The 21073-nt window shown below is 42.2% G+C and overlaps 1 protein-coding gene across 3 annotated transcripts; it reads right to left on the bottom strand.

The window, feature by feature from the left end:
- Positions 1 to 539: 539 nt before the first annotated feature.
- On the bottom strand, positions 540 to 20112 carry LOC136611038 (matrix metalloproteinase-23-like). 3 transcript variants are annotated; one of them, XM_066590295.1, is made up of 9 exons: positions 19810 to 20112; positions 19350 to 19465; positions 19007 to 19143; positions 8445 to 8612; positions 7779 to 7943; positions 6465 to 6560; positions 6252 to 6372; positions 3675 to 3744; positions 2008 to 2182 (listed from the first exon to the last, which is right to left on the bottom strand). In XM_066590295.1, the coding sequence occupies exons 1-9, from the start codon at positions 19927 to 19929 to the stop codon at positions 2117 to 2119; spliced, it is 1059 nt and encodes a 352-aa protein (XP_066446392.1). In that variant the 5' UTR covers positions 19930 to 20112; the 3' UTR covers positions 2008 to 2116. The 3 variants fall into 3 exon arrangements, with proteins under 3 accessions (XP_066446385.1, XP_066446398.1, XP_066446392.1); XM_066590288.1 differs by lacking the exon at positions 3675 to 3744 and having other exon boundaries at positions 540 to 2182; positions 19810 to 20111; XM_066590301.1 differs by lacking the exon at positions 3675 to 3744 and having other exon boundaries at positions 540 to 2182; positions 19350 to 19420; positions 19810 to 20111.
- Positions 20113 to 21073: the final 961 nt, after the last annotated feature.

The following is a 21073-nucleotide window of genomic DNA, read 5'->3' as shown; positions in this document are numbered from 1 at the left end:
AGCATTCTGGAGAGTTCCTACAAATTGTGTGGCCTGCACAATTGCCCGACATAAGCCCAATTGAGCATTTATGGAACGTGGTAGGGAGGTCCATTTGCCCCTGAGATCCTGCGCCTACAAATACCATGGAGCCATTGCTGTCCATCCACGTGGAATGGCTCAAAGGACATCCCTCCAGATGTCTTCTGTCTAGTTGAGAAATCGATGCTACATCAAATTGCTGCTCTGTGCTGGGCTAGAGGGGGTCTTACAAAGTATTAGTTTCTGTCCCATGACTTTTGGCATGTCAGTGTATGTCAATACAGAGATCTGCGTAATGATCTATTTTTACCCAAGACTGTAACTAGAACAAAGATTCACCTGCGTTTCTTCTTTACACTAAGAAAAGTAGGTTTGCAAGTCTATATTCCCATTTGCAGTCCACTTTGTCCTCAACAGCAGATGTCAGGACTGTCTGACAGCCTTCATGATTATTTTTACCGTAGTGCAATTATGCAGTAAAGGGATTTTGTGTATCACTAAATGAGTTGTAGGTAAAATAATATTTATTGAATTAGATCTCCTTTATATGTCCTTGAAATACAAAAAAAGCATTTTTAGATATAAAGAAACTGAATGTTAATATACAATTACATGTACATTGACATTCACATGCAACCGCATATTTTCTGTCCCCAACGGTCCTGTAAATACACTAGACCTCAGAAACGTCGCCATACTAACGTAAGAAGTTAATTCAAGGATTGGACATTGTAGCTACATGATGTTCTGTCACTATGAATAAAACCTCATTGAGGCCTGGTTCATACATAGCTTAACAGGAACCAGAAGTGATTGGCACTGTGGGACATGAAGGTAATACTGACAATATCACAATATTACAATTTTTTTATCTTACATTTTTTTACGGGCTGGCTTATTTATGTTGATGTGTTCGAAGGAGGAAAAATGAGCAAGTGTAAGGGTGTGAGCGATTTTGACAAGTGTCAAATTGGGAAGGCTAGATAACTGGGTCAGAGTAACTCCAGAATGGCAGATATTGTGGGGTATACTGTGGTTAGTAGCTACCAAAAATGGTCCAAGGTAGGACAACTGGTGAACCAACGACTGGGTCATGGGTGCTCAAGGCTCATTGAAGCATGTGGGGAGTGATCTGATCACACAAAAGAGCTACTGTAGCAGAAATTGCTGAAATAGTTAAGTGGGTTTTCCAGGCGAAATACTATTGATGATTTATTCTCAGGATAGATCATTAATAGTTGATCGGCTGGAATCAACCAGTTGGGAACCCAGGCGATCAGCTGATCTGACGCCCGCTGTCAGTGCCACAATATACTGGGGTCGGTTTGGAAGCTGCTGCTCTGACCTGTGTAAGTGGTGGTTAATGCTTGTAATTGCAGATGTAACTTCCATTGATTTCAACAATACAGAGGTCAGAGCCCTGTGTATTGCGGCACTGACAGCGGAGTCTGAGCGATGGATCCTAGTTGATCAACTACTGAGGATAGATCAGCAATAGTATTTTGTCTGTAAAACCCCTTTAATAGTGGACACCTTCAGAGGTCTTGTAGAGTCCAGCACACAGAATCCAAGGCACCAGAAATTTCAATAAAAGCTGAATATTTATGTCATCTTAAAAAATACACAAAAATGAGACTTTTCCATGCATAAACCAGGGCAGATACAAGTTTTATTGAGATCTCTGGTGCCTTGGATTCTCTATGCTAGGCTATTCTGAAGGTATGGTGAAGGACTGAAACAAGTGAAGCACAGAGTAAATCAAGTGGTGCATGGGACTTCGACTTGAGTCTGGCAGAACTCACGCATTGATGAGTCAGAGCTCTTTTGGTGGCATGAGAGCGACCTTGTGCTGTGGATTCACCATGGACATGGCCTTATACTTTGGTTAGATAGAAGGTGACATGGAGACGGCAGGTTAGCTGGAACAAACTCTTGCTTGTTTGAAATCATAAGTTTAATTATGATCTTCATGGTCAGGTTGTGGACATGCTAGATGACATGGAGATTCCATGACTTTCCCCCCAGGATCTTTATTCCCTGGCGAATAACACATGTATAACGTCCTTGAGTAAATTCTTGTGCTTCTATAAGCAGTCTACTTGAAGACTTTTTGACCACTCCTGGGGCTGACAAATTTAAACGGCTGCCATCCTTGTACCAACTGTAATAGAATGGGGGATAAAAGTAAAATCAGACATGAAGGTATTAAAAAATAATTTAACACCTATATCACCATGCTTCTTACTGATATATATTTTATGGGTGCTATGTTTGTAAAACAAAGGGATTATTAAATACCAAAGTTTTTATTAGTTTTTTAGAACCATGTTTAAATTTGAGTGTTTACGACTAGAACAAATAGTGTAGTCTAATCTGTTATACCTATCATGGCTCGGTTGTGAATGGCAGCTATGATACTGGTATGAACAGAGCCCTAAATGGGATGTGCCAGGATTAAAAAATGGCCCCCTATTTACAAGGTATGTTTTCACTTTAAAGGAATTATCTAGTTTACACAAATTGATGGCCTATCAGTAGTTTGAAGGGGCTGTAGCACTCTTGTGAGACCTGCAGCCTCTTCAATGTTTACATGCAAGTACAATCCTGTTCATACTTAGAACACCATATAATTCCTGGTGGCAGTTCTGAGTACTACTTCAATGGGACAATGCTGCAAAAAGAATGGCATTTTGAGTAGGAACAGGATTGTTCTGACATGTTAGCATAGAAGAGGCCTCAGCGCTCACATGAGCACAGCAGCCTCTTCAGACAGCTGATCAGCGAGGTCGTGGGCGGCAGACTTCCACCAATCAGATAGTGATGAACTATCCTCAGTATAACCTATCCACAGTGGATAATCCCCACTCCATTTATTTCAATGCAACTGCCAGAGGTAGCCAAGTGCTATCCCTGGCAGTCCGACTAAAATGAATGGAGTGGCAGTGCACCTGCTTGACTACCACTCTATTCATGCAGGGACCTTTGGAAACCCTTGAGAAAGTACAGGCTCATAAAATGGAAGAATCTGTCTCAAAATGGCCGCTAGATACAAAATGGAGCATTATAAGATGTAAATAAGCTTGTGTGTAGTGAAACAATAATTCAAGCAGAAATAGCTTTAGAGCAGGATATTCAGTGCAATGTCTAATGATGTGTCTCTCTGTTCTTTTTCATGAGAACCAAGCCTGGACACAGCTGTTATCAGAAAAAGCCCTCCCACACCTCCAGAGAGACTTGGACAAGGGAACTGACTGTGCTACAACCACCTGAATAACAAAGTGAATACAAGGGAGGACCAGGGAGGACGAGATAACGCTGAAGAGAAACAGAACATAACAGATATATTCTCACTACACTGATTGTTAAACAATGCATGTTTCTTAATGTTTTTCTAACCCAATGACATTAACCCCGTGACTAATGACGTATTCCTTTCCTGTATTAGAACTATACCAAGTCAATAAACGCTCAGAGTACGCACGCCTTAAGCAGAGTGAGCTGTATATCTGCCGCGGCTCAACTCTACGTATCTGTGGGAACTAATAACTATAAATTATATAGTTTTTGGCCTCCTTGATACATCCAGGTACAAACTAATTTGGAACCCAAGGCTTGAAAGGTTAATGTGACCGGTCATGTGTAACGGTCCTTACCACCCTGTTCTTCGAATTGGTGGTGGTCCCAGTGGTCAGATCCTCACTGATCTGAAACATATCTGCTATCCTGTGGATACAAAGTAAATTTTAACCCTGGCACAAGTGTTTCTGTCAATTCCATTGACTTTTTAGAATAAACTGTCATGTGAGTTTTCATCAGGAAGAACATTATTGCTGGCCATTACATAACTTGAATATTGGATTTTTCACCAGTTTTCACCTGTGCAAGCTCAATCTCTAATTGTCATGTTTCCCTGAGATAGTGGGTGTAGACTAGTTGCTACGATGTCTCCCATGAACTACAAAAATAGAGAAGAGAAGATCCTACTCCCGTATCTCTCCGTAGTGCACCCTCAGATACAGCAGCATCATGGAGGACAGTTTTCAGTAGGACCAAGCAGTATAGATGCGATTCTAGTAGTTGTGAAACAGTGAAACATTATTAGCTGCAGCATCATCTGGGTGTATCTCTATGCCTCTCACTCTGCAGCTCACTCCTTCCCATAGACTTCTATTAGCAGCATGTAACCTGATCCATCAGTGAGCTGTCAGTCCATTTTGTCTTTTAAAATGGATATAGCAGTGAATTCAGAGTGAGTGAATAGTTTAGAGGGAGGAGTGAAGGAGTCTGATAAGTGGAAAAAGGGGCTTTTTTTTTCTTATAAATTATATTTTAAAAACTTTTACAGTTGCTTGTACTATCCCATTTATGCAAAGCTTGTTGAAATGACAGCAATCATTTAAATACTTATTTTATTTGGCCCTTTGTGAAGATCAATACATCTATAATGTGTTATATCTTTAAAAAAAAGTGTGAAGCAACAACTTTCTTCTGTAGACGATTATTGTAATGCATATTTTCCATCAACCAGATTTTCTAGCTCAGGCCGCAGGTACACTTATTGTCAAAAAAAATCAAGTGCCTAGAGAGAGTTGTTGGAATCAAATTAAACTTTCTCTGTGTGATTGTAACGTTGATATAAGTAAGTGATTGAAATATCAGAGCAAAGGCATAATTTATTGCGAAGAACTGAACACTTGAAGGGAGGCTCTAGTACCCTGTTGTACTGCTTGGATGTAAGATGTGATACGGGCAGACATTAAGGCATACAGGTTCCGAATGGTGTCCTGCATCATATCGGTCCATATCGGTGAACATATTGTTGAGCTATCATTGTCCCTCATACCATTACTAGGGATGACCGATTGTGGTATGTGATGGCCCCCCAGACCATCAAAAAAGTTGTGGGGTAGTGTGCTGCTCCACAGCAAAGGCAGGATTGAGGTGCTCACCCCTAGGTCTCCACACATAAACACAGCTGTCGTCAGTGCCTAAACTAAACCTGAATTCCTTGCTGAAGGCAACCCAGTTAAACTCTGTAGCAGTACAGTTTTGTAGTTCACAATACCACTCTAAATGGAGGCAACGGTGCGTGTCAAAGGCCGTACATGTAATGGGCGCCATGAGACCAAATGTCCTTCAGCCAAGTGCCTGGAAATAGTTCCGACTGACACAGGGCCTGTCTAATGATGGTTCCATCTATCTCTAGATGTCGGACAACGAAACATTTGGAGCTCTACTGGTGGTCTGCCGAGGGCTTCTTGAGCCTGGGCACCTTATGTGTGCACCCTCACACATCAACTGGTTCCAACACTTTCTAACAGTGTCGATAGAATGGCCTAGGTGACAGGCAATTCATCGATATGGCCATCCAGTTTCTCACATTTCTCTCAAACTCTGTTAACTGGGCGAAATTTCTTCTCTATGTCATAGGGACATCTAGCGGTAAGCAAGTTCTACACAAGTAGGAAAAATAGGTCCACTACACAAAAGTAACCTCGGTTTATAGACCAAGAATGGAACCACATTTAGGGCCTAAGGTGGCAAGACTTTTCATCTAGTCATGTCACAACTCTAATAATTAGCATATCTGCCTGAGATGTAACTGCATACCGAGTTTTGCAGCAAAATGGCAACGTCTTCTAGGTGCTTGATTTCTTTTGACAAAGAGTATATTTTGGGGTATATTGTGTATGTGATTTTATTAATTGTTTAAAAGTTTTCTTACTAGTTCCATATCATGTGTATGTCATTTGCTATATCAGAAGCTCCTCCCCCTTTTATTTTGTTAACTTTGGGAAGGGAAGTATCGAATTTGGAAAGGGGTCACTGTTGGGTACTTTAAATTGAGAGAACTATCTGCAGCTGAAATAACTACCGTAGACATTTAAAGCATAAACAGAGGGGGAGTCCTACATCTGTGATGGTCATCAATCAGGAGAATTGGGGAAAGCCAAGGCAGCCAATGCATGCAGGAACTAGGAGATAGCTGTGCATGTCTACGGCTCTCTGCATTAAAGTCTACAGAAGTTACTGAAACAGCTGAGCAAAAACACATTCTCTAAATTTGTGTGGGCCACAGAAATGTTACCCTCCACCTTACAGAAATTCATGGCAGACATTCTAAATGAATGGTTCCATACAATGAATATAGGTCTTCAGCCTAAGTAACTTCATAGGTTGTTCCTGCAGGAATTCTATGCCAATCTATGTCTTAGGCATGCCTATCTTACCTGATTCGTTGGCGCGGTTGTGATGCTCTTTGGGAACAGCTGAGGTTGACAGTCTTGCCTATAGAAGTATAAAATGTCTTCACCTTGACTTTGTGCGATTTTGGACCTTCTTCAGACATCTCTTAATAGAAAGAAATGAAAATCACCTTGTAAAACTGATTCAAAGACAGATGAGTTTGGAGTATGTGAGAGCTCTATTGAATATTTCCTTACCCTTACAACCATTACACTTTTGGTAACATGGACTCTGTAACCCACAGCTTTGCTGATCTTTTGGCGCCTCACAGCTAGATATTGATACTGGACAGCCTGTCAAAAAAAAAGCATTACTGATCCGTATTAGCCTATTAGAAAAGAATACCAATGTAGAAGTGAAAATGGGCAAAAATAGGTCATGCAGCATGTAAGAAAAAATGGCCATGTGAATAGATACATAGATTTACATTAGCTCTGTATTATGGTTCGTAAAAAATGGACCAAATACGGAGTTAAAATAAATTTGCCTGAAAGCGGCTTAAGGTTTTTTTTTCAGAGAAATACTATTGATGACCCATCACCAGGATAGGTCATCGGTAGTTGATAAGCTGGGGTCTATCGTTTGGAACCCTGACCGATCAGCTGCGCGGTCGCATGCTGTCTGCGCTGAATTCAATAGGAGCTGTGCCTGCTGTTACAAGTGCTGGCCACTATACAGAGGTCGGCGCGGAGGATTCTGCTCCGACATATGTGTATTTGTAGCAGAAGTCTCCGCGCCAACCTCCCATGTAGTGGCCGACATGTGTAACTGCAGGCACGACTGATCAAGATCATCAATATTATTTCCCTGGAAAACCCCTTTAAGTCAAAGTTTATACTCTTCACTTTTTTTTGACAAGCTACTGACTTTATTGGAATTCCATCTCCCCATTAACTTGATGAACGGTCATGGATTACCAATGGTTAGGATTAAGGATGAGTAATGTGCTTTAGACGAGTATCTCTCTGCTCATCCTTAAAGATTCAGGTCCGCTGCGGAGCGGGGAGCTGCGGGGGAGAGCGGGGAGGAACGGAGGGGAGATCTCTCTGTCCCTCTCTCCCGCCCGCTCTCCCCTGCTCCCCGCCGCGACTCACCTGTCAGCCGCAGCGGTCCCCGAATCTTTATGGACGAGCAGAGAGATACTCGTCTAAAGCACATTACTCGGACGAGTAGTGCTTTAGCGAGTATACTCGCTTATCCTTAGTTAGGATGTATAAAAACTTGGAAAAACAAGCTGTTGATGTCAATATTATAAAAAGCCTGGAATAGTAAGGCTATGTTCCCATGTGACATAAATGCTGCAAGCAAAATCAGCAGTACTTACAGTGCAGACCATGTAGGTGAAATTTTAACAAATCTCATCTGTATGGTTTGGAAAAAAATCCACAAAAAATCACCATAGAGTGAGATTTTATATGGGTAGGAATTTTCCATTGCGATTCAGTCCTTTGGACTTAGGGAACATACCCTAACGAAATTTTGTACTAAACGACACAGAAGTATACAGTTACCGTACAGATGCTGTATTGCTAAAATATCATCTCGCGCCAATCTCCGAGTCCGTGTGTATGTAGCATTAGGATGCATCAGTGCAAAGACATTATTAGAGTGCCATAAGCCAAGAGCATGACCAATCTCATGTGCTGCCACCTGGACTAGATCATTATACCAGACACCTGTTGAGTGATAAAGAAAAAGGTGAGAAGAGAAGGAGCTGAGCAGATAACGAAAGCAATAATAGCAAACAAGAACTATAATGAAGTTGAAATTATTTCAAAATAAACATAAGAAAGAGAATATTTTCAAAGGTAGATATTGTGATTAAAAGGTATTTTGGGGGATTAAGATATTGATGACCTATCCTCAGAATAGATCATCAATATCAGATCAGTGGGGGTCTGCCGATCAGCTGTATGGGAATTATGGGGCAAATCCGCATCAAATTTTTTTGACATGGGTTTTGCCTGTGCGAATGAGGCCTACGTCTCTGATTACGCTACAGCTTGCTTTCAATAATACACGTTTCATTAACTTTGTATATTAATTTCCAAGTGTGTCGGTTTTCAGTGTATTTATTAATAGGATACAAGGCATTTGGTTTCTGCAGGCTTCTAAGATATAATTCCTATACTGCTTGGGTCACATTACCTATACTTAAAAAATGAAAGAGATTTTACCCTGCTTCCAGCTGAATCGGGAAGGTCCAAGTACCCAGAACTCATGGTTATCAAAATGAATCTCGCCTCTTGGTGGCAGAAAAGCATGAGCTAATTCTCCATTCAGACCATCAAAGCAGGGGTGCAATGGGGATTCCCAACAGTCACTGTGATTAAAGGAGTAAAATCCTGGAGAATGAAGAGTTATGTTAAGATAAGGTTTAAAGTAACCAAAAAAGCATACAGCAGATAGCTTGTAACTATCGAAGAAACAACCAGACAGGGATACCACAATAAGAAACCTGTCAATGCAACAGCAGCAGGCGGGGACAATTCTAGAATCTTCAAAGATTAGGAAGAGGCTAAATGTAAGGGTCCCCAATGCAAAATCTGTAACATGGCCCTTCAACCATCCATGTGCAACGAGCTGGAGTCGGCAGATGTAACTCAAGCAGTTTGTCATACCTCAGGCCTAGTCATGGTGGTGGCTACTCTGCATGGAACGAAGGCCCATACAGTAGACGAATGTGACAAGGGTGGCTAGAAACCACAGTAGTAAAAGTTTCATGTGACGCCAGTGCCTGTGAGTATCCAGTCATGAGGAAAATAAAGAATCCAGACTCAAAAAACTTTGGTAAAAGCGAAGGCACACGGTTTACTTGACACTTGAAATATTATGAAACAGTTCACACTTTGCAGATGTTACAGACAACGACAACTTCAGCAGATTTGCTGGTAACACTCATATCAGGTATTAATTCCTTAAAGGGGTTGTCCCGTGAAAGCAAATGGGGTTATACACTTCTGTATGGCCATATTAATGCACTTTGTAATGTACATCGTGCATTAATTATGAGCCATACAGAAGTTATTCACTTACCTGTTCCGTTGCTAGCGTCCTCGTCTCCATGGAGCCGTCTAATTTCAGCGTCTAATCGCCCGATTAGACGCGCTTGCGCAGTCCGGTCTTCTCCCTTCTGAATGGGGCCGCTCGTGCCGGAGAGCTGCTCCTCGTAGCTCCGCCCCGTCACGTGTGCCGATTCCAGCCAATCAGGAGGCTGGAATCGGCAATGGAACGCACAGAGCCCACGGTGCACCATGGGAGAAGACCTGCGGTCCACCGTGGGTGAAGATCCCGGCGGTCATCTTCGCAAGGTAAGTAAGAAGTCACCGGAGCGCGGGGATTCGGGTAAGTACTATCCGGTTTTTTTTTTTTTAAACCCCTGCATCGGGTTTGTCTCGCGCCGAAACGGGTTTTTTTTTTTCAATAGCCCCCCCGTTCGGCGCGGGACAACCCCTTTAACTTCTCTCTGTTTGGGAAGTTGTGCCCACCAGTCTAAGTTATCTGGTGGCTGTTTTAGACGGTTGTTCGTTAAGGAATGGAGGGAAGCTAACGGTCTCTCACTTGCTTTACTAGACGCGCCAACTTCTGACCTAGCTGGAATAATATCCACTCACGATCTCTAGGCCTGCCCTCCTTCCCGGAGTCTGCTCTGGCTTGTTTCCACAATTAGGCAGGGATCAGGGAAGTACCTAAAGGCTCAGGGGCCCGGGTGCAAAAGTTCAGCTAGCCCCCCCAGGCCCTTTTCCCCCTCCCCCCATACCTATACCTGAGGGCCAATGGCCACGTGCGGATTTAATTTATAAAATCAGCGCGTGGCCCCCATGTGTCTTGCTGCCCATAGAGATGCATTCGCATCAGTAGGGCAGCTAAAAGCATGCAGATGGGATTACTTCCTGGCGTGCATGTCGCACGCACGGGAAGAAATCACAGCATGCTCCATTTTCCTGCGGATCTGCCACACGGATGGCTCCCGTGGCTTCTATTGAAGCCTATGGAAGCCATCCGTATCAGAAGCACAGCTGTGCTGTGGATATGCGGAAGAGCGGGAGATTAAAAAAAAAATTGTGTGCATGGCGCATGCACGCGACACGCTGCCGGTGTGCCGAGTACATCCGCCGGCCGGAAGAAAGAAGATCCGGCCTGCACAGAGGAGAGCCCCGCAGCATCCGGAGAGGTGAGTATAATGCATTTTCCCTCTTCATGGCCCTGGGCACACACGGATATCACTGTGGGATTCAGAAGTGAAATCCGTGCATGCAAGTGGACATGAGGCCTAAAAGAGAGAGAGAGAGAGATAGATACATAGATATGACAGAGATAGATAGATAGATAAATAGATGAGAGAGATTCAGAGATAGATTAATAGATAGACATGAGAGAGAGAGAGATAGATATGATAGAGATACTGTAGATAGATAGATAGATGATAGATAGATAGATGATAGATAGATAGATAGATAGATAGATAGATAGATAGATAGATAGATAGATAGATAGGGGTACAGCCATATACAAGTTAGATAACACTGACATACTCACATTGACACACATAGACATTCCACATGAGGTAGCTGAATAAGTGATGTGGGGGACCCAACTCTGGGCCACTACACATGTACTATTTATAATGCTCGCGTTTTCTTATGTGATAGAAGGGTCTTTGGGCGCCCTGGAACTCCAGAGCCCAGTAGCAACTGCTACCTCTGCACTCCCTATATAGCTACGCCCCTGAAACATGCTTTTGGAGCCATTTAATGCTAAGATTCCTGGCTTCCAAATAACAGCATGTCAGTAGCACTTACAGAACTACAGCCATTTGAAGTGAAGTCAGGAATACTGAATACAAGATGTCATATTCACATTGATGAAAGAATTATGACTGCTGGAACACAAAAAGAGGATAGAATTTACTGACTCTTAAGGCTAAAATTAGTAATTTCACTAAGGGGTTAAAATACACCTAAGGCGAGTTCTGTGCCGAATATATTTGCATGAGACATAAATTCAAAATCTACAATTTAAAAAAGTGACATTTTTGGGGAGGTTTTTCCAATTTTAACGAGACTGTAAGGGGTGTTAAATAGAGATGAGTGAATATACTCGTTTCGAGTAATTACTCGATCGAGCACCGCGATTTTCGAGTACTTCCGTACTCGGGTGAAAAGATTCGGGGGGCGGGGGGCGTGGCGGAGCGGGGGTAGCAGCGGGGAACAGGGGGGAGCCCTCTCTCTCTCCCTCACCCCCCCACTCCCCGCTGCAACCCCCCCACTCACCCACGGCGCCCCCCGAATCTTTTCGCCCGAGTACGGAAGTACTCGAAAATCGCGGCGCTCGGGCGAAAAAGGGGCGTGGCCGAGTAGGTTCGCTCATCTCTAGTGTTAAAGTTTTGTTCATAGTTGCTTAAATACAATCAATGAAGGCATAAGCCACATAAAATATCACTGTAAATACAAAGTGCTTAGTGCTTGTAGTGTACGTCCATTAAACATGGTTGTGTTGTGTCCATGCATTAGCATCAGTAAAGTGCAATACATCTAATACAATGAAGATATTACTCGTTTATGCATTCATAAGCAAAGCATCATCAAGGGATGGAGACTGGAGCCAACATCCTCATACGAATGTTCAACAGAAACAAACATATGCCTTAGCGATCACACGAATGTATGCCATAGTGATGTGTGTGGCATCTTCCCATTACTATTGTGTATCTTAAAGAATCCCAAACTTGTGCATAAAAGAAAATCACAAGTATGAATGAGTACTCTAGGAATATGAAATATTCATTTCATTATATTAACCCGTTTAGGACCAGCCACCGTAAATTTACGGCGGCTGGTCCTGGGCTTAGAGCACCGCCGATAGTAAAATTACGGTGGTGCTTCAAGTCTCCTGCCTCAGCAATCAGTCAGAGGTAGGAACGGGGTATCAGCTATTAGTGACAGCTGATAACCCGGAGCAGAAAGCAGGAGGGGTTTTTAACCCTTCCTGCCTTCTGCTTCCCCGATATACAGTGCTGCTCAATGAGCACTGGATGGGGAAAGTGAAAGTAACATGTACTTTCACTACGGGAGCCTCGGGGGGTCATGTGACCTCCTGGGATTCCCTGCTACTGCAGAGCTGGAGGGTCAGACTAGACTCTGGCAGCTTTGCAGGTGACTAATGTCACCACAGGGGTTGCTTTCCCCTGTAACTAGGGCTCCTATGGACACCCCAGCTACAGTGGGAAAGTGTCAAATAAAGAAAAAAAAATATGTGAATGTCCCCCAGGGGTCTTGTATGACATCATGGGGGACATAGATAGTAAAAAACACAATTACATACATCAGTAAAACAAAATAACAGAATTAAACAATAATATATACATAAGAAAGAAAATAATACAAAGCCGACGCCAACAAAAACCGTCGCCGTATGCGCCCTGTAAACCAAAACCATACATACTATATATCAAAATGTCTGAAACAAATAGAGGAACCCGTTCCCATACTTTATTTTAGTGTAAATATAAAAATTATTTTTTAAAAATTATAAATGTTAAAAAAATGATTTTTTTAAGCTTCTTACCCACAATAAAACTAAAAAACGGGAAAAAAAGTCAGTGAAAAAGATATAAAAAAAATAGTCCTATATGTCACGGAAAAACGCAGCAAAAATAATTTTGGTAGCTAAAGGGAAAAAAAATAGAGCAGTAAAACCGCCACATGGGTAAAATCCCTAAAAAGTGTCTGGTCCTTAAGGTACAAAACAGCTTGGTCCTTAAGGGGTTAAAAATGTACATATAAAAAGAGATGGAATGCCGCAGTATGAAGTGACAACATCACAGGAAAACATACAAACAGTACAGATGTAACATCTTATGACAAACATTTGTCACACCACAAACGTTCATTTGGAGTGCGAATGTTCCTATGCAAATTGTATAGCGCAGCTGCTGCCATCAGTTTGAATGGCTGGCTGCGCTACAGAAATAGCTTAAAATAGGATGTCAGGAAAAAAAAAATCTACGCTCAATATGGAGTAAAAGCTGAGGACAACTTCACGTACAAGGAATGGTTTGTTATAACACTTACTTGGAAGGAGGGGGGTATGATGCACAGATGCCCCCTCCTATGAGTGTCTTCCACAAAGTACAGAACTATGTTCCAGGGCACATAGTGAAAAATGGGATACTTTAATCAGGCAATGCGTTTCAGTGCAATATACAGCACCTTTCTCAAGCCATACAAACAGATAAGTATACAATACATACATTTATACATAATAAACAATGAGAACATACCCTTCACATGTTTGTCTGTGCCGTGTTCCCGGCGTCTCAGAGGGTAGGCGTATACCGATGACATCAAGATCGTCATATAGCATGGGGGCGGTGCTCCATGACGTGTATAAGATCTCCGTGCACTATATCCTCTGTACCTTAGATGTTACATCACTGTATTCGAATATCCCACATGATGCAGGGTTGATAGCAGTGGGCTCATTCCTTGCGAAGGAAAACCGAATGCCCGCCAGACAGAAAGACTTTATTCTGAAGGGCATTAAGTTTATTTTGGATCATAATTACTTTACGTTCAATAAACAATTTTATATCCAAGAGAGGGGGACCGCTATGGGCACCAAATTCGCACCGGCTTACGCGAATTTGTTTATGGGGGCCTTCGAAGAAAGTATAGACAAACAAAACATTGTATTCTACCAGCGCTTTATAGATGATATCATCCTTATATGGAAGGGTAATGAGTTAGATCTGATACACTTTATTTCTCAACTGAACAACAATGAATGCGGTCTGCAGTTTACGGCTAATTATAGTGAAACTTCTGCTACTTTCCTTGATATTGACATCTCTATCAATGACAATCAAATCCAGATGATTACACATTTTAAGAAAACAGATATGAACAGCTATTTAGATTATAAGAGCTGTCATGCTAAAACCTGGAAAAATAACATCCCTTTTGGGCAGGTCTTAAGAGTCAAGAGGAACTGTACCAAAACAGAAGACTTCGCAAGACAAGCAGTAACCCTGAAGAAGCGTTTTATAGAGAAAGGGTACCCAATGAGTCTCGTTGAAGCAGCATACGAGAAAGCTCTTGTACACAGTATACCAACAAAAATTGTAAAAGAGAAGAAGGGTAGTGAGGGTGATATAGATGAAAAGGGCAAGAAAACTATTAGATTCATCACCAAGTACAATAATCAACATAGTCATACACGTAAAATTCTATATAAACATTGGAACCTCTTAAAAGAAGATCCTTTCTTACAGAAGATCTTACCCACTAATCCCTGCATTACCTTCCGGAGAAATAGAACTATAAAAAATATGGTAGCCCCCTCCTGCCCGTACAGAAAGAAAACCAAAGGAATGAATATTGAAAAATCTAAATTTTCGAACTTAAGTTCTTTGAAAGGATCATATAAATGTGGTCACTCTCGATGTAAGTGCTGTCAGTCCATCGTACATGCGAGAAAAGAAATCGCGATCAGTCCGGACAAACCTGCATATAAAATTAGTTCCTTCTTGAATTGTAGCAGTTCTTATATTATATACCTCCTTGAATGCCCCTGTGGCCTCAGATATATAGGCCGCACTATAAACCCCCTACGTATCCAACTTAATAAGCATCGTTGTAATATTCTAAAGGGCTTCTTGAAACATGGCGTATCAAGACATTTTCTGGAAAAACACAATAGAGACCCTTCGGGTCTCAGGGTCACACCAGTGGAAAAGATAAAAATAGGCTCAGCTTCACTTCTGAAAGCCAGGGAAATGTACTGGATTTTTAAATTAAAAACACTAATGCCTAATGGCCTCAACGAAGTTTTAGAGAAGATTTGACCAGTACCAGAGGCCTTTTATATAAATTTTACAGTTTTAACTTATGTGTTTCTAGATTAATTAATTTAATTGAATTCATTTTAGAGAGATATGTCATATTTTATTATTATTTTTTGCATAGATGATATTGTGAGGGGATGTATTAATGTATTTAGAAAATTTATTGTTATTTATTATGAGAACACTGGTTATAGAGTGATTACGCATGCATCTCTATACTTTTCAACAATGGAACTTTATTTATTCATATAACATTTGGGTTTTATATATATATATATATATATATATATATTTACTATTTATATAATAATTATTTATAAATGGTCACTATATTAGAGCTTTACTTGTAGCCGGGACTAGTAATATATAAATCTAGCCGCTCTGCTAGTATCCTTTTAATTGATAGGATCACATGATCGGCACCACATGATGGGTGCCATGGCAACATGAAGCTGCTTGTGAGCTCTGAATACACGGCCTAACGTCACCTTAAGGGCGCGATTGACTAATCACGTGTCTTAATGCCGTTTCTTAAACACACCCCCCTCGTCATGTGAGTCAATATCACACAACCCCACATGATCATCCTTTGGCCATTATTGGTACACCAGGGTGGCTCAGGGATGCGATTTGCATTAAAACACATCCGTTTCGCTAATACACAGCCCTTCAATCATAACTATTTAGTCTAATGTCATCTGAGGGGCGTGTCCTATGATCAGGTGACACAATGATGCTGGGGAGCGTCATGAAATCCCGCCCCCTGTCCTCGGCACTGTTGATAGAGGATGATTAGGTGATATAATGACGCGGAACGCGTCACGTGACTCCACCCCCTCCGCTCGGCGATCGGACAGTGCTTTCACCGTCTGGGGTGTATAGCATTGAGCAAACTTTTATATGATATATTTACTAGGGCCACGTAAATAGGGGTCATCCCGCCTCATGGAAGCCCAAATATGTCATTATAGTGCACGGAGATCTTATACACGTCATGGAGCACCGCCCCCATGCTATATGACGATCTTGACGTCATCAGTATACGCCTACCCTCCGAGACGCCGGGAACACGGCACAGACAAACATGTGAAGGGTATGTTCTCATTGTTTATTATGTATAAATGTATGTATTGTATACTTATCTGTTTGTATGGCTTGAGAAAGGTGCTGTATATTGCACTGAAACGCGTTGCCTGATTAAAGTATCCCATTTTTCACTATGTGCCCTGGAACATAGTTCTGTACTTTGTGGAAGACACTCATAGGAGGGGGCATCTGTGCATCATACCCCCCTCCTTCCAAGTAAGTGTTATAACAAACCATTCCTTGTACGTGAAGTTGTCCTCAGCTTTTACTCCATATTGAGCGCAGATTTTTTTTTTCCTGACATCCTATTTTCTGTTATACCTGGGGGAGTTCTGGTTCCAGACCCCCCGGTTTGTATCTGCAGCTCTCCTTTGACTCAGAGGATCGGAGTTTTGAGGAAAGGATTCACCGTGATTGTCTATACATATTCCATCAGCCTTGGATCATACCAACCTGTGGCGCTCTCTACTATTTTCTGGACTTTACAGAAATAGCTTAGTCACATCACACTTTTGCTGCAGCATGCTAATGTGAGATGCATTAGGGGTGCTACATCGATATATATAAATATCTACCATATGTATATAACTAAAGCCCTTCGCTAACCCCAAATCTACCCATGTAATGCATACACTCAAATATATTATAATTAGAGATGAGCGAGTATACTCCGTAAAGGCAATTGCTCGAGCGAGCATTGCCTTTACCGAGTACCTGCCCACTCGAGATGAAACGTTCGGGTGCCGGCGGCAGGCAGGGAGCTGAGGGGGAGAGCGGAACAGAGGGGAGATCTCTCTCTTCCTCTCTCCCCCCCCCCTCCCTCCTGCTGACAGCCGCTACTCACCGCTCCCCCGCTCCGGCACCCGAACGTTTCATCTCGAGCGGGCAGGTACTCGATAAAGGCAATGCTCGCTCAAGCAATTGCCTTTAGCGAGTATACTCGCTCATCTCTAATTATAATGTGAAAAGTGAACAACCATTTATGGCCCCACTCAGAATGAGACCTGGGTTTTTCAGCTTTTGCATTGAAATATCAGTTGAAACAGTACTTTTCTGTTAATTGGTATAAAAAAGCCTATTTCAAGCCACTGTTTCAGTTTTACAACAATTAAATATGAAACCATGCAAGGTGGAGGAATGCTTTTCATAGGCTCTGTGTGTAGTGGCCCAGGACATCATCCTGGTCCCCTCCATCAATGTCATACATGTTTGTCTTATGTTGATGCACTGTGCAAAGCTGTCTTGTTATTTCCAGTGTGTGTGTTGCACAGTAGAGATGAGCGAACCTACTCGTTTCAAGTAATTACTCGATCGAGCACCGCGCTTTTCGAGTACTTCCGTACTCGGGTGAAAAGATTTGGGGGGCGGGGGGAGGTGTGGCGGAGCGGGGGGTAGCAGCTGGGAACAGGGGGGAGCCCTCTCTCTCCCTCTCCCCCCCCCCCCACTCCCCGCTGCAACCCCCCACTCACCCACGGCGCCCCCCGAATCTTTTCGCCCGAGTACGGAAGTACTCAAAAATCGCGGCGCTCGGGCGAAAAAGGGGCGTGGCCGAGTACGCTCGCTCATCTCTATTGCACAGCTGCAGCGCTAGAAGGGTTAGGTGTTTAATCAAATCCAAAGTCTGCATGTAAATGTATCGAGTCTGTCATGTCATGTGTTATGATAGAAGGTATAAATAGAAGTGCTCGAGAGCTGGAAGAGGTCTTCCATCTTGTCTGCTACGTGAGTTCCACCTAACACAGAGCCACATGGAGGCACCTTCAGTCTCCTTGTGGTGAAGATGGAAGAGGAGGAGAGATTTCCTATGCTGATTGTGTTCTGGATGTGAATGGAGTGAGAGAGCATTTGTAAGTAGCTACTTCTTCTCAAGGCCAGTGCAGAGATACTAATAAATCCTCTAATTTTCCTATGTGGCTGTTTAGAGCCAGGTTCACCGCGTAGAGGTACACCCTTTAATTGTCACACCCATGCGTCTCCAAGGCTGGGTGGAGGTACTTCAAGCTAATAATTGCTGTCAGAGTGTCTGTGGAGTGACCCTACCCCTTTCCTCCTCCTAAGTGTTCTCCTTCCAGGAGCAGTTCCTGGCAGATAATGTAGACTGCAGGAGCAGTGTCATCCTGAGTGTCCTCCCTGACCTCAAATCTTTAGTCTTGTCTGCACTGCAAAGATTCTAAGTGAGCTACCTTGTATTCTCTGTTTAAAATGTTCTAAAGTAAAGTTTATTCCGGGCTCTAACCATTCCTAGAGACCTGTAGTACTCAAGAAATGTTTGTGGCTGCATTTATTCTCCGCTGAGGGTCATACTGGTGTGTGAAGGAACGGTGGCGTCACCCGTGACAACTACAACTCCTGTTATCCTGTTTAGTGGGCATCTCCCTATCCTAGGGGTGTCCCCGGTGGCCTGCAACGATACTCTGGCCTTGGCTGCGTGTGTCCCTCCCAGAAGTAGTTTGGTAAGTGCTGCCATGACAAGTCAACGTTTTACCCTCCCAGCTCCCCACGTATGTCAGGTGTCTGGGGTCTCCCTATGGGACGCTGCACTGTGTCCTACCAAAAAGAATGACTGAGAACCTAAAATGAACAGCTTATGACACCGGGACATGACAGATTTTGAATGTGCTCCAAAACGATGCTAGTGTAAGTAAACATTTTTGTTCAAGGTGCAAAAAAATACATTACTATTGGTGGAGAGTTGATGGAAGAAAGTTGTCAAATTTTGCTCCACAGTCAAGAACCTTTGTATAGGTAAATAACAGGGATCAACACAACTCGATAATATATTTTATGTACAAAGTTGACAATGCTTACCAATGCTAAGGTCCGACTTGTGTTCATGGGGTACATGTTGAAAAGTTAGAGCGGAAACTTTACTCCACATGCCAAAGGCAATCTCTAATGCTTTATCTGTGTCCCATCTGTTTAAAGTATTGGGATACTGGACAATCCTGTAAAAAATAGGCAAACATGGAATATAAATCTGCAATCATTATATCATTGTATTATTTATAATTCAGCAACAGAAAATGTGCTAATATTTCAGCCTACTTAGAGGCAGAAATGACTCATTCATATACTATTAATAGGCTGTATCACCTTGAGCACCACTGACTTTATGTATATTCCAGGAAAAGTTAAAGAAAAATCAACTCACCTGTACGTCAGGTTCAAATGATCCCACTTATGTCCCAGTGGATTTATAGTATAACGTTTCCATCTCCCACTCTGTGATGGAAAGACAACACCACAAGTTTGTCTTTCATCCTGTGTCTGTACAAGAATAACCATGGGAACAGGAACTGATATAGTAACACAGTAACATAGTATGTAAGGCCGAAAAAAGACAGATGCCCATCCAGTTCAGCATATTACCCCCAATGTTGATCCAGAGGAATGCAAGAAAAAACCAATGAGGTAGAAGCCAATTTTACCCATTTAAGAGAAGAAATTCCTTCCTGACTACATGTATGATGATCAGCTCTGTATAGCGTGGCAATTTATTGACGATGCTTATCTAGCAGCAACATATCTAATACGCAACATAAAATGATGTATACATCTACTTCTTTTATAACTCCAATATCATAAATGCCAGTATGAACACCAGTACTCACCAGCATATCATGTACAGATTCCTGCTGATGCCAAATGCCAAAGCTCAGCAAAAGAAGGGAAGCACCAGTGATAACATACATAGACATACTAGACATGCCATCAATAAATATCCAACCCATTCTAGGTATATGAAAGACACCAGAGTCAAGTGCAAGCTGCTATGCTCCTGTTGAGTATCCCACTATCATTGCAGCGATATCAAAACTCAAGCAGGAAAAAATATGGATGAAAGATGGGAGATCAAGCAGACAAAATATCCTACAGCAGGAGGGAACAAGGATGTTTGAAGGAGGAAGGAAATATAGATAAAAGTCTGAGTTCTAAAACTTAAGCTGGCATGCATAATATAGTGCGAAAGAGGAAAGTGCAAGAGTAAGTGAAGGGCTGCAGAACTCATGTGTATTTTGTTAGTGGACACGTGGAGAGATGAACAACCCGTTCTTTGTCTTAGATTCCAATATGCCATTTATAACCATATGTTACATTTAACACCGTCTATACTGCTTACAGCACAGAAAATGAAGCATTTACATTAACGTATATATCCATCATAAAACATTATTTCATATTTAATATGTAGATAATATAGATATAATCTTGTACATAAACAGTTAGGTAAATTTACAAATAAATTGCATTAGTTATCTTGTACTGCTTCTGCAATACATTCCCCCTGTGCTGTCCCCACACCCTGTCAGCTAGAGAACCTTCATAACACCCCCTTAGGGCGCCCACCCACTGGCGATTTTTTTCCCTGCGAAATTCGCAGCATTTTTTTCTCTGCAGGGGTCTATGGGACTTGTAATGTTAAAATCGCGATCGCGCAAAATCGCAATTTACCGCGAAATCGCGATTTTGCGCGATCGCGATTTTAACATTACAAGTCCCATAGACCCCTGCAGAGAAAAAAATGCTGCGAATTTCGCAGGGAAAAAAAATCGCCAGTGGGTGGGCGCCCTTAACAGTGAGTGAGAGCTCATAATAATGAGTGTCAGCCACCTCCATATACGTTCTAGCTACCGTGCTACCATTAGTGCCAGTCATACTACACTATTCAACTGAAGTTCAATATTGATTAATGTAAGGTTATGCACATGGGCAGGAGAAACGGATGTCACCAATATACACTAAATGGGGTACTGCTAGGGGGAAGTGATGTGGAAAAAGACCTGGGGGTACTACTTGACTGTAGACTTAACTGGACAATCAATGCCAGTCAGCTGCTGAAAAGGCAAAAAAATTAAAAGAGGTATAGGGGTGAGG

Source organism: Eleutherodactylus coqui, chromosome 1 (genome assembly GCF_035609145.1).
Source record: "Eleutherodactylus coqui strain aEleCoq1 chromosome 1, aEleCoq1.hap1, whole genome shotgun sequence".
In the NCBI taxonomy this organism is placed as follows: domain Eukaryota; kingdom Metazoa; phylum Chordata; class Amphibia; order Anura; family Eleutherodactylidae; genus Eleutherodactylus; species Eleutherodactylus coqui.
This window is presented reverse-complemented; position numbering and strand designations above follow the sequence as displayed.

Coding starts and splice junctions, on each gene's coding strand:
- LOC136611038 (XM_066590288.1), bottom strand. CDS start 19,929: ATGGGTTGGATATTTATTGATGGCATGTCTAGTATGTCTATGTATGTT. Junction 19,144..19,349: donor CATTTGAACCTGACGTACAG/GTGAGTTGATTT, acceptor TATTTTTTACAG/GATTGTCCAGTATCCCAATA. Junction 7,944..8,444: donor CCGATTCAGCTGGAAGCAGG/GTAAAATCTCTT, acceptor ATCACTCAACAG/GTGTCTGGTATAATGATCTA.